At 36.5% G+C, this 13,768-nt stretch overlaps 2 protein-coding genes and 1 pseudogene across 3 annotated transcripts; 2 read left to right on the forward strand and 1 right to left on the reverse strand.

Annotated features, from left to right (window-relative positions):
• Window positions 1-447: 447 nt before the first annotated feature.
• On the forward strand, window positions 448-1,886 carry LOC111289437 (glutathione S-transferase U10-like; annotated as a pseudogene).
• Window positions 1,887-2,099: 213 nt separating this feature from the next.
• On the reverse strand, window positions 2,100-4,932 carry LOC111289435 (eukaryotic peptide chain release factor subunit 1-3). 2 transcript variants are annotated; one of them, XM_022880480.2, is made up of 3 exons: window positions 4,871-4,932; window positions 2,728-4,209; window positions 2,100-2,518 (listed from the first exon to the last, which is right to left on the reverse strand). In XM_022880480.2, exon 2 carries the CDS (start codon window positions 4,172-4,174, stop codon window positions 2,861-2,863), a length of 1,314 nt encoding a protein of 437 aa, XP_022736215.1. In that variant the 5' UTR covers window positions 4,175-4,209; window positions 4,871-4,932; the 3' UTR covers window positions 2,100-2,518; window positions 2,728-2,860. The 2 variants fall into 2 exon arrangements, with proteins under 2 accessions (XP_022736215.1, XP_089624489.1); XM_089768363.1 differs by having other exon boundaries at window positions 2,728-4,306.
• Window positions 4,933-8,241: 3,309 nt separating this feature from the next.
• LOC111291028 (glutathione S-transferase U10-like) lies at window positions 8,242-8,790 on the forward strand. Its single transcript, XM_022882574.2, has 2 exons — window positions 8,242-8,598; window positions 8,704-8,790. The coding sequence occupies exons 1-2, from the start codon at window positions 8,278-8,280 to the stop codon at window positions 8,788-8,790; spliced, it is 408 nt and encodes a 135-aa protein (XP_022738309.2). The 5' UTR covers window positions 8,242-8,277.
• Window positions 8,791-13,768: the final 4,978 nt, after the last annotated feature.

Here is a 13,768-nt window from a genome sequence, read left to right on the forward strand (position 1 = left end):
TCAAGAATCAGATCTCAAAACTAAGACAGAAACAAGAGTAACAAGAATTTATCTATTGTCAATTGTCATACAGCAAAAAAAAAAAAGTTGTGATTTCAACAAAGAAAAAAGCACAAGGAGAAAAGTCATACAATTGGGCGCTGGCCATGGTTTTCTTAAGGACCAAGGTACTATATATAAAGCATTCGTATGTACCAAGATATTGGATTTTATCATTGTCTATCCAGAAGGGAAAAAAATAAAATAAAATCTTGGATGGAAGAAGAACTGTCTATGAGCACTTTATTTGTTCAATAAAATATGTTCTAATTCAGAAGGTCATATATTGACTGTTGAGCATCAATTGAGCTATTAAAATATATTACCATTAATGGGGAATTGAGGCAAGTGTCCTTTGTGGAATCTTTATATGACTGTCAGATAACTGAACTGAACATCAAGCAATAGCTCATTGAAAAATAGTTACAGGAATTGAGATGGAAGAGGGAAACAAAGTGAAATTACATGGGATGTGGGCTAGTACTCTCTAAGAGGGTGGAACTGGCCCTTAAAATTAAAGGAATATGCTATGAGTAGATTGAAGAAGATTTGAGCAACAAGAGCCAACTGCTCCTCAACTACAATCCTGTTTTCAAGAGGATCCCAGTGCTTGTTCACAATTGAAAACCAATTATTGAGTCCCTTATCATCTTAGAATACATTGATGAAACATGGGTTAATGCTCCTCAGCTCCTGCCTGTTGACCCCTACAAGAAAGCTAGAGTTCGCTTCTGGGCTAGTTTCATTCAACAGCAGGTAAAAACAGCTTTATGTGATTTCATTTAACCCTAATATTTATCAGTACAGAGTTCTCAGAAGTGAATATGATACCAAAACATTGATTAGTGATAACTGATTGACACCAATAATTTTGTGAAAATGCAGCTGTTTGAGGACATGGGCAGAGTGATCACAAGTGATGGTGAAGCTCAGGCAAAGGCCATGGAGGAAGCACATAAGAAAATGAAGGTGTTGGAAGAAGGAATGAAGGAGGCTCTCCATCCATTGATGGTGAGAATTTAGGATTCTTGGACATTATGATTAGGGCTACATTCAGCCTCCATGAAGTTTATGAGGGAGTCCTTTGAGTGAAAATGTTAGACCCTGAAAGGAACCCATCGATATTCTCATGGGTGAAAAGCTAGAATGAGTTGCCTGTGGTGAGAGAGCTACTTCCTCCTCATGACAAGCTGGTGGCACTTCTCAAGGTTATCAGACAACAAGCCCTCAAATTTTCTTCAGCTTGACCTTTTAGAATTAGGACTATTGCCTACTTCGATTCAGACTGCTTCAGCTTTAAAGCCATTGTTTATATCATGAATAAATAGCCTGCAAAATTCAAACCACCTTCCTCTGGCTTATCCATACAAAGCCTACACATAATGTACCAAAACTTTATTTTCAATAATAAATTTTGCTTGCAACTTGCAAGCAGAACGAGGTTTTGTTATTAACATGTGGTACAAATAACAATTCGAATTAGAATTGTTAATAATTGAATCAAATTGTTTTAATATTATGTTGCCAATGATGATTTTATTTCAACATAAATTATCAAAGAAGTAAAGAGGAAAATCTCCAACGTTTTCATTGACGGATTGTTGTCTTCTATGTTTTTCTAAAATAAAGGCATTTTTGTTTCTTATAAGTACAATTCATATCAAAAGTACAAAATTGACTGTTAAAAATTGACTGTTAAAAGGCATTCCACTAGCAGCAACAAAATATTTTGATCAATTTAAGTCTGAATTTAAATTTGGGCAGCTACAGCATCTAAATAGGTGTTCTCCGAAACACAACTTAGGTGTTAAAACATAAGACTTTATATTAAAAATCTCCAGTTTGAATTGCACGATGAACAAGTGAGATTTATGTAACAAAGAAATATAAAATAAAATAAAATAAACCAATCTACCTATAAACCTAAAAGATTTAACACAATTGATATAAACAACTACTTTTATACCTTTATTCATAAATAAATAAATAAATAATCTTCTGATGCGTAAACCAATATCAAAAGTGGCTTCTCAAGGGGAGCAGAGCAGATAAACTATATATTACCATATTACAACTTTTATAGGTATCTTATAAATTCAAAAGATTGCTTACATATAAGTTTATATCCAGGCAAGCACACATAATAACGTCCATGAGATTAAAGTATCAACAGCATAAAATAAGACAAACCATAGCTTTCCAACCAAAGCCAACTAGGGCATAGCAGTATCCTAATTTCTATAAAGTAGAAGAAACAAACATTAATAGCTCCATACAACCAGAGTCTTGAAAACAAGGCAACGTCAAACCGCAGACATATGAATCAGAAGTTCCAGATTTTAACATATGCAAGGCCCTGGTCCAAGAAAATAAAAAGGAAGGTCCATGAATTCCCTACAAATTTGAAGAATCTTCCCAGCTACGCCTTCACATTTTAGCTGCTCCATCATTCAGTTCACGCAACATCACCACATAAAGCCTGTTGTAAATCAAATAATGGAATTTATTATGGAATTAAAGAACGCGAGGAAGGGGGAGAGGAACTGGGAAGCACAGTCGTACAAGCACAAATCCAAATGACGAAAACAATCGCTTATACACTTGTTACCTTACACACTTATACGCTTATACACACGCTTATAAACTACAATTCATCAGAGTAAAAATAAAACAGTTTAAAACCCAAACCTTAATTAGATGCATGGGAAAATTTTGGGGCATTGTGAGCAGCAGCAGTATGCGCGAAAGCTCGGGCGCCGGTGCAGGCTTTGCTTTTGACCCCATCATCCTGCACCATTAATGGGGCAGAGTTGATTGATTGCTATTCAGAATCATCATAGACTTCTCCATCATCAGAAAGCTCATCAAATGATCTCATGTCAAGCTGATATCGAAGGATGCCTCCAATACCACCAAACCCGCGGCAGAATTGAGAACCCTCCTGTGATTTGTTGGTAACAAACTCAAGACTACAACCAAACCGCTTGTATTCATTAGCAAACCACTCTAAAAGCGGCATCTTCTCCTGAACCTCCATATCAGCAGAGCTGGCTGCATCACGGAAGTTGCTCACATTAGCTTCCTGCTCCTTGTTCAAATGTTTTATGACAACTTCACCAGTAACACTGTTCTTCAGCACATACCTATTAATGTCCATATTTTCCCACACAATAAGTATCTCAACAGCTCCCATCTCCAAGGCCTTCAATGTGTCATCCACTCCGAAAACATACTTCCCAGTATCTTGACTGATCTCCTCAAAGTATTTCCCTATTAAGCGCTTCTCCTGTATGAATTTCACATTCGACAGGATTTCTGAGGAAAGCTCAATTGCCTGGTTGAAACCATTCTCTCCTCCATAAGAGACATCAACCACATTCAGAATCTTAGCCTGAAGCCGCTGATCAAACATATCTGATTGACTCAGCTCAGTTTTGAAATCAGCTGATCCAGCCAGTATTAATCCAGCAACATTAGGCTGGCTGGTGGCAGGATTGATAAAAAATTGTGTGGCAAGTTCAGCAGTCTTCCTCACATAGTTGTGGCGCTTTTCCATTCGAAGTCGAGCAAAACGAAGGGCCGATTGTCCTCCTCTCCCATGCTTCTTTGGAAGATCAACACTGAACTTATGAAGCACCTCTCTGGAATTACCACTTAACGTCCCAAAAAGAGTCCCATTGCCATCCATCACAATAAAACCAAACTTATCATCAGATTCCAAAAGTTCATTCAGCGCCTCTGTGTGAAACTTGTTGTCACACAGATAGAGAGATGCATTTATAGGCCTGAAAGGCTCAAAATCAATTGTGACTTTCTTCTCCTTCCCATCTTCAGTCACAATTGTTCCTGTGTAGAGCACAAGCCCATTGGGTGGAACCTTACTATAAAGTTTGAGCCTCTGCTGAGCAGAAGTGATTGCACCTAACACAGATTGACGGTTAACTCTGCTTTTGATGTTTGAAGCAGTTCCAAATTCATCTCCCAGCATCTTGGTAACCCTCGATATCTGATCACGTGGTGGCATTATGAGAGATATCATGCTGGTGCCATTACCTCTAGCAGCTTCAAGTGCTTTAATCAGCTTCTTGATCTTCCATATCTCAATATTTTTATCAGTCTCATGACCATCAGCCATTGCTACGAAAAGTAGTAATTGCCGAAAAAGAGCAGCTACAAAATTACCAAGATTATTACCAAACCATAACTTAAAATTATTAAAATCTAGCGCTCTGAGCTGGGCATATAAAACCCGAAAATTTTCTCCTGACTATAAAGTCAATCAAACAAAAGAGTCATAACAACATGAGTATTGACAAATAAAAGATCTACATCCGATAAACTACCAAAGAAAAAGCAAGTGCGTATCAAATCATAAGCATCACCTACTCCAGGCCAAAGCAAGCATCAAGAAATTATATATATAACTTCACTTGCAACACATCTAATTTGTTCGTATTAAAACCAAAGCAAGTTCAAATAACCTAAACTAATTCAGACAATACCACCGACTAGTTTAGTAATCCTTCAAAGAACCATGACAAACTTCAAATACGCAAAGACTCTAGAAAAAAAAACAAAAAACATGTGGCATCTAGTAATTGGTACTAAATTCCTAACCCTAAATTTTAATAGATATTCACCAAAAAAAAACTAGAGACTTTTCCAGTTTCAATTTATTTGAAAAGAATGGGATATGTTAAACCCTAAATTCTGAAAAGAAAAAAAAAAAAAAAACAATGAAATTCGAAGCGATTTATGCATAAGAAGGAAACAAAAGATCGAATCGGAAATCAGACGGAGATAAAATAGTAAAAGCAGGAAAGACAGAAACCTAAGGATAATCGGCTCCGACGGCGTGGAAGATGCTGAAAATCTGTTAGCTTGAGAGGCAGTATGGGAATCGGCAAGTTTCTTTGTATATATAGCTATACAAGAAGCAGCCCTAGCACCCTGCTCGAGGGTACAATAGTAATTTTATTTTTAAATAAAAAAGAATTTTAATACATATAAAAATTTATTCCGATATTAGTTGCATTAGGAGAAATAAAACATTGAAAGAGTTTTTGTTAAATATATTTAAGCAAATATCAATGTATACATTTTTTTTTTAGGAATTATAAAAAATAAAGCTGAGAAAGAATGCTATTTTTTTTTCTTATGCTATATATTCCTTTTTTACCAATAAACTTATCTCATGTTAATTTTTTATTATTTAATATTTTTAAATTTTGATATATATTGTTTTAAATATTTTAATTAATTAAATTTTACAAAATACATCTAAATTTTAATGCATTCAAAATTTTTAGAAAATATTTTTCATAATTTTTTTAATGATAAATATAAATATAAAATCACAAAATGTCAAATGAAATAACAATAGTATGTGACAAGTTTATTAAGGGAAAGAGTAAATAAATTATCATAATTGTTTAAAATTTTTTGTCAAATAAGTCACAAATCAATTATCAAAACTTACCATTCCCTTTTTAAACCTTAAACCTTACTAACTACAATTAATTTTCGTATTAGCAAAAAGAATAAATATATATATATATATATATAATTTAGCATCACACCTTTTAAATTGTTAACAATTATTCATTGTAATTGCTAAAATCAACGTAACAAAATTAATCAATCACTCACCATAGGTATCATTCTAGAAAATACCTACATGTGCAAGGGGTTTATGTATTTGAATCATTATTAAACTCATATTAGATATTAGCAGTAAAATAAAAAGAAGGGGATAAAAGGCTTTTAAAATTATGGGTTTTGCTTTGCTGGTCATTTAATTTATCCATGCATGGGTAATGGAGCATTTACCCAATTTTGGAATTTTGCATTTCAATCCTCAAATTCGGTGCCCTAATTAAGAACTATTCTCCTCAATATTCTCGCATGCAAAAACGCATCAATCAAAGCAGTTTTTTCTAAGGATTTACTACCAAAATTAGTAGTCACCAACAAACGTATTAAAATGATATGCTTTACATTTTGTTAAAGTTTAAGCATAATATCCTCATCACTTTAGATATATAGGAGTAAGCAGATCATGACCACAAATATTTAATCCATGAAACACCAAATTCTTAAAATTAATATTACCACAAAAAGAATTAAAAATCAAGAACATTATTGTAAACTGAAATTAAATATTTTATAGACCCTTGGTGCAAAGGATTATACTACATAATAGATAGAGAACAAAAAAGGTTATTTACCTTAATTCCTGATAGGATCTTATTTTGCAGAAAGCAAACTCATCCAGGTATTGATTGACTGACCAAGCCATTTCTTCATACATCACAGAAATTAGCATCTGTTTCTACAATTCAATTTAGGTTATACTGATATTGATGCTTACACTGTCGAGAACAGCTACTGGTTTAATTCGATCAGGCTGACTGCAAGTGCACCTAGTTGAAGAAAACACAGTGACTCGAGTTTGGAATTCTTTGAAGATAATACTCTTTAATGAGAAACTACAAGTGATAGGAGGAGAAGGAAGAGGTAAACATAGTGAAAGCTGGATGGGATAGGGGTTAATCCTTATTCTAAGAGGGTTGAACTGGCCCTTAGAAGTAAAGGCATACCCTATGAGTATATAGAAGAAGATATGAGCAACATAAGTCAATTGCTCTGTTTCAAGAGGATCCCAGTCCTTGTTCACAATGACATCTGTCGTCGAGTCCCTTGTCATCTTAGAATATATTGATGAAACTTGGAATAAAAAAACACTGCTCGGCTCTTGTCTGATATTGATCCATTTAGAAGAGCTAGAGTTCGCTTCTGGGGACGAAGTTTCATTCAACAAGAGGTAAAAATTTGCTAGTATTCATTGTACCATTGATATTGAACTCCTACAGCTTAAAAAATACTAATATTTATATTGTCAGTTACAGTTTTTTGAGGCCTTGACTAGAGTATTTAGTCACATGTGATGGAGAAGTTCAAGCAAAAGCAATTGATGAAGCTCATGATGAAGGTACTGGAAGAGGGAATGAAGGGGTTGTTTTCCAAAATCAGGGTCTCCATCCATTGACAGTGAGAATTAAGGATTGTCAAACATTTTGGTTTGTTCAATAATAAACCCCTACAAAGCTTATGAGGAGGTCTTTGGAGTAAAAATTTTAGACCCACCCGTTCTTATGCTGCAGGGTAAAAACCTTGGAAAGAGCTGCCTTTGGTGCAAGAGCTATACTTACCCCTCATGACAAGCAGGTGGGTCTGCTACAGGTTGTCGGACAAAATGCCCTAAAATTTTCTCCCTCAACTTGACCTCCTATTAACATGGCTTAAAGTTTGCATGTTTTTGTTCGACAAAATTTTGCCTTTGAGGCCCTTCTATGTATAAGAGGCACAGCAATCAATAACTTCAGCCAATAGCCACCTTTTCTGTAGCTTCCTTGACAGAGAGCTCTTTTGGTCCACCCCAGATGCGTACTAAATTTTGTGATTATGTATAATATGCTTATTATACAATGATATAAGGGTGATAAATACTTGCCCTAACTCATAACTTTACCAAATTGACATTATTGAACCTTATTCCAATTTTTGGCTGAAAACCAGAAGCAAAACAATGTTCTGCTCCTCTATGATTTGGTGAGTTACTGGATGATCATTTTTAACTACTACATTTTCTGTCACTCAAATAAACAAATATACTTTGACCTTGATTGCCTTGGGAAAGAAGGAAATGATCGGGTTAGTTAGTTGTTATGAGCTCATTGATGATGTGGGATCATTTAGTCTAATGGCAAAGGACGTAACCTCGAAAAAGCTAAAATTAATATATTAATGGGCATGACCTAATTATAATTAGACTTAATAATTTTAAATAGACACGAAAAAAAAAAAAAAAGTTTACAGTTTAAACTTGACAAATCCCATATGGATTTAGAAAAATAAAAAAACTATTATGCTTGTTTAACATATTTATATAAATTATGATATAATAATTTTTATATTTTTACATATTCATGAATATAGATATAAGTTATTATCATATCATTTCTGACTTTTAGCTTAGGATAACTTAAAAAACCAGCGTCCCGTTTTTTATATTTTATATTTTACTTGATGGCTGGGCAAGCAAACGGCTGACAGATAACTATAGTAAGATTGTTTAAACTCTATATATAGCGATCAGACCTGAAACTACTAAAAAGTGAGAATTAGGAATTAGCCCTTTCATTAAGAGAATTGGCCTAGCTGTTGAAAGAAAGAGAGATGGGAGAAGAAAACAAAGTGATACTTCATGGAATGTGGGCTAGCCCTTTCTCTAAGAGGGTGGAATTGGCCCTCAGGCTTAAAGGAGTGCGCTTTGAGTATGTGGAAGAAGATTTGGGGAATAAAACCCCACAGCTCCTCCAGTACAATCCTGTTTACAAGAAGGTTCCGGTTCTTGTTCATAATGGAAAGCCAATTGCTGAATCTCTCGTCATCCTGGAATATATTGATGAAACCTGGAAGAATAGCCCTCAACTCCTTCCTGTGGATCCATATAAAAGAGCCAAAGTTCGCTTCTGGACAAGCTTTATCGAACAACAGGTTAGACAGTATTCGTGATTCTATATGTAATAGAAGATAATACTAATATGATTCTATATAAAGTGAAGCTAATACAAGGAGTTTTGAAAATATTCTTGAATGCAGCTGTTTAAGACTATGATCACAGTGATTAAAACTGATGGAGAAGCTGTTGCGCCTGAAGCAATAATCACAACAATACAGAAGCAATAGACAACAATCAATAATCAAATACGCAGGAAAAATAAAGCACACCAAGATTTACGTGGAAAACCCTCCAGTGTAGAGGAAAAAAAACCACGGGCCACCAGAAAAATCTTCACTATCAAATAATAGTTATACAAAGTTCTTCTCTAGCTAAAACTAGAGCTAATCAACAACTAGAGAAACAATTGGAGAAATCTCACCAAATAAGTGACTCAACAAATACACCCTGGATTTGTTTCTAGAGAGCTTCAAACCCGATCTTGACCGTTCAGAATGTAGAACTCTGAATCATAAACCTCCTGACAAGGTTCCAACTCAATCGGACCACAGATTGACTTCCGTTCAACCAACTCTCCCTTCTCCTTTTTCTCTCTCTGCTTTTCCTGGCTTTTCTTCTTTATCTGCTTGGTTGTCGACACACACATAAAACAACCCCACCTCTTTTTTTATTAAGTAGCTAGGGCTCTGTGTAAAATAAAAGATCAAGGCCCATGGCCTTTACTTGGTCCAAAACCACTTACATGGGACTGGACCCCATTTTCCTAACAATCTCCCCCTCCAGTCCCATTAGAAGGAGATTCATCACCATAGCAATTTCATTTGGAACTTACCTTGGCCAGGGAACTCATTCCGGCCAAGTTACTGCAAAGCTCAAGCTTTTCCCTGAGAAGTATCTTAGTCAACATATCTGCCACATTTTTATCAGTATGGACTTTCTTCAATAGCATTTGCTGTTCTTCAATCACTGAACGTAACCAATGATATCTAACATCAATGTGCTTTGTTCTAGCATGGTACATGGTATTCTTACTCAAATCTAAAGCACTCTGGCTATCACAAAATACCACATACTCTTTCTGATTCAACCCCAATTCAAAAAGAAAACGTTTCATCCAAAGCATTTCTTTACATGCTTCAGTTGCTGCAATATACTCAGCTTCTGTAGTTGACAAAGCAACACACTTCTGCAACTTAGACTGCCAAGATACAGCTCCTCCTGCAAAAGTGAACAAATACCCTGAAGTAGATTTCCTACCATCAAGATCGCCTGCCATGTCAGCATCAGTAAACCCTTCTAGAATTGGTTGTGAAACTCCATAAGTCAAACACATTTTTGAGGTACCCCTCAAATATCTAAAAATCCATTTTACTGCTTCCCAGTGAACCTTCCCTGGATTAGAAAGAAATCTGCTCACTACACCAACTGCATGAGCAATGTCAGGCCTTGTACAAACCATAAGATACATTAAAGAACCGACTGCAGAAGAATAAGGAATACTAGACATAGCTAGTTGCTCTTCCTTAGACACTGGACAAGATTTCTTACTTAGGTGAAAATGGTTGGCAAGTGAACTGCTAACTGATTTAGCATGTTGCATGTTGAATCTACCAAGCACTCGTTCAACATACTTTTCCTGTGACAACCACAGCTTTCCAGCTCTCCTATCCCGGATAATGTCCATACCAAGAATCTGCTTTGCTGGACCTAAATCTTTCATATCAAAAGACTTAGACAATTGTTCTTTCAACCTGCAAACCATACTAGCATCTTGTCCTACAATCAACATATCATCAACATATAATAATAGGATAATGAAGTTACCATTAGAGAATTGTTTAACATACACACAAGAATCCGCTGCTGTTCTTTTATAGCTATGACTCACCATAAAAGAATCAAACTTCTTGTACCACTGTCGTGGAGCTTGTTTCAAGCCATACAAGCTTTTCTTCAATTTGCAAACTAAGTGCTATTTCCCTTTCACTTCAAAACCCTCAGGCTGATTCATATAAATGTTCTCCTGCAAATCACCATGCAAAAATGCAGTTTTAACATCAAGTTGCTCAAGTTCAAGATTCAAACTAGCTGTCAATCCCAGTACCACTCGAATAGAACTCATTTTTACAACTGGAGCAAAAATCTCATCAAAATCGATGCCTGGTTTTTGAGAAAAACCTTTTACTACCAATCGAGCTTTGTACCTCACTAGTTTGTCACCATCCTTTTTCAACTTGAACACCCATTTATTCTTTAATGGCCTCTTTCCTGTTGGAAGTTTAACAAGATCATAAGTACCATTCTTTCGCAATGACTCCATCTCTTCTTTCATTGCTTTTAACCAGTGCTCTCTATCCGGAGTAGCCTGCACATCTTGAAAGCTTTCTGGCTCCCCTTCACTGGTAACTAAAATAAAATCTGAACTTGAATACCTGGTAGATGGCCTGCGCTCTCTAGTAGATCTTTTGGGCTGAGACTCTACATCACTTGATGCTGAAGGTAGCTCCCCCTGCTCAACACTCTCAGGTAGAGAGGATTGCCCCCCCTGCTCAAAACTAATAGCATCTGGCTCATCACCAACTATGGCTGGCTCATTCATATCCCTAAGTTCTGTTTCTGGCTCATTTTCACCATCTGTGGCTCTTTCCTGTGAAATCCCTGTCGGTGTTGAAACATCACACTCAATAGTAACTCGTGTAGTCTTCTCATTTTTCTCAAGGTCTGCTATGGTTTCTTTTTCATGAAAGACCACATCTCTGCTTCTGACTGTCTTTCTCTTTACTGGATCCCATACCCTGTAGCCAAATTCCTCATCACCATATCCTACAAACACACACTGTGTAGCTTTACTGTCAAGCTTTGATCTCTGCTCTTTCGGCACATGCATGAATGCTTTACACCCAAAAATTTTCAAGTGAGAGTATGAAGCATCTTTTCCTGTCCACACTCTTTCTGGAATGTCAAAGCCCAAAGGAACTGATGGTGACCTGTTAAGTAAATAACAAGCTGTGTTGACTGCTTCACCCCAGAATGGCTTTGGTAATTTTGCCATCCTCAACATACATCTGACTTTTTCCACAATGGTGCGATTCATTCTTTCAGCTATACCATTATGCTGCGGTGTTCCAGGTTCTGTCCTCTCATGCCTGATCCCATGCTTTGAGCAATACTCTTCAAAGCTTTTAGATGTGTATTCCCCACCATTATCAGTTCGAATACACTTCAAGGGTAACCCTGTCATCCTTTCAACCATGACATGAAATTTTTGAAAATTCTGCAGTACCTGACTTTTATATTTCAACATATACACCCAAGTCTTACGTGAAGCATCATCAATAAAAGTAACAAAATATCTGCTACCACCTAATGACTCAACCTCAATGGGACCACATACGTCAGAATAAATTAATTCCAATCTATTTTCTTTTCTCTGAGAACTTTTACGAAAAGAAACTCTATGATGCTTACCAAACAAACAATAATCACATGAATCGAGAGACATACCTTTGGTCAAGGGAATGAGAGAGTGCCTTGCCAAAACCTGTAACCCTTTTTCACTCATGTGTGCCAGCCTCCTGTGCCACAAGTTTGCTGAAGCATCATTTTCAACGGTATTTACCTGGTTACCGTTCAATTGCATCCATGTCTTATACATTGTGCAGCATAGTTTTCCCCTTGCAACTACCATAGATCCTTTGAGAAGCTTCCACTGTCCATTCTTTTGTCGGCTTTCATATCCCTCCTTATCAAGGACATTAATAGCAAGCAAGTTCATTCTCATATCTGGAATGTGTCTGACATCCCTCAAAGTTAACATGCAGCCTGTACTAGTTTGTACAACAATATCACCAATCCCAACAATCTGCGACACACTCTTGTTTCCCATCTTGGTACAACCAAAGTCTCCTGCTTTGTAAGTTGTAAACAACTCTTTCTTAGGAACACAATGATATGCCGCTCCTGTGTCAACTATCCACTCAATGCCGGGATCACTAACATGATTGCAATCACCATGTGTACAAATCAAAGTAACTGAATCACTATCTGAATTCACTGCTGCAACATTGCCATCATCTGAACTCTTGCCTTTCTCATCTTTTCGCTCTTGCTTTAAGATTCTACAGTTTCGTTTTATATGACCCGCCTTACCACAATGAAAACACTTCACTTTACCTCTAGACTTGGATCTATGTTTAGACTTACCACGGCCTTTTGAGTCCTGACCTCTGTCGATGTTTCTACCCCTGTTCTCTGTGACTAGAGCTTGATTTCCAGGGTCTACATCTTTTCGCCTCGCTTCTTCATTAAGCATACTGTCCTTTACCATCTCCAATGTCACCTTATAATCAGGAGCTGAATTAAGAACAGTCACAACTAGAGTATTCCAGCTGTCTGGCAATGAACCCAAAAGAAATAATGCCTTCATTTCATCATCCATCTTAAGTTCCATAGTAGTCATCCGATTAAATATATCTTGAAAATCACTCAAGTGCTCTGTAACAGATCGTCCATCCCTGTACTGTAAAGTTGCAATCTTTTTAACAAGCATAACTTTATTTATACCTGTTTTTCTCTCATACAATGCTGCCAATTTTTCCCAAACAATGTGAGCATCTGACTCCTGCGCTACATGATGGAACACGCTGATATCAACCCATTTTCTGATTGTAGCCAGCGTCTTTCTACCTAGCTTCTTCCAGCTTTCATCTTTCATATCTGCTGGTTTAGCCGAATCACCCAATACTGGCTCATACAAATCTTTACAGTATAGATGATCCTCCATCATAGGCTTCCAAATTGAATAATTCGATGCTGTCAATTTTATCATGGAACCTGTATCACCCTCCATGATCTCAAACAGAATTTACTTCTATCCTGGGTTGCTTCTGTATCGATGTCTCAAAATAACCCTCGCTCTGATACCACTTGTTGCGCCTGAAGCAATAATCACAACAATACAGAAGCAATAGACAACAATCAATAATCAAATACGCAGGAAAAATAAAGCACACCAAGATTTACGTGGAAAACCCTCCAGTGTAGAGGAAAAAAAACCACGGGCCACCAGAAAAATCTTCACTATCAAATAATAGTTATACAAAGTTCTTCTCTAGCTAAAACTAGAGCTAATCAACAACTAGAGAAACAATTGGAGAAATCTCACCAAATAAGTGACTCAACAAATACACCCTGGATTTGTTTCTA

This window comes from Durio zibethinus, chromosome 11 (genome assembly GCF_047325235.1).
Source record: "Durio zibethinus cultivar Kanyao isolate XHJ-2024 chromosome 11, ASM4732523v1, whole genome shotgun sequence".
Taxonomy (NCBI): domain Eukaryota; kingdom Viridiplantae; phylum Streptophyta; class Magnoliopsida; order Malvales; family Malvaceae; genus Durio; species Durio zibethinus.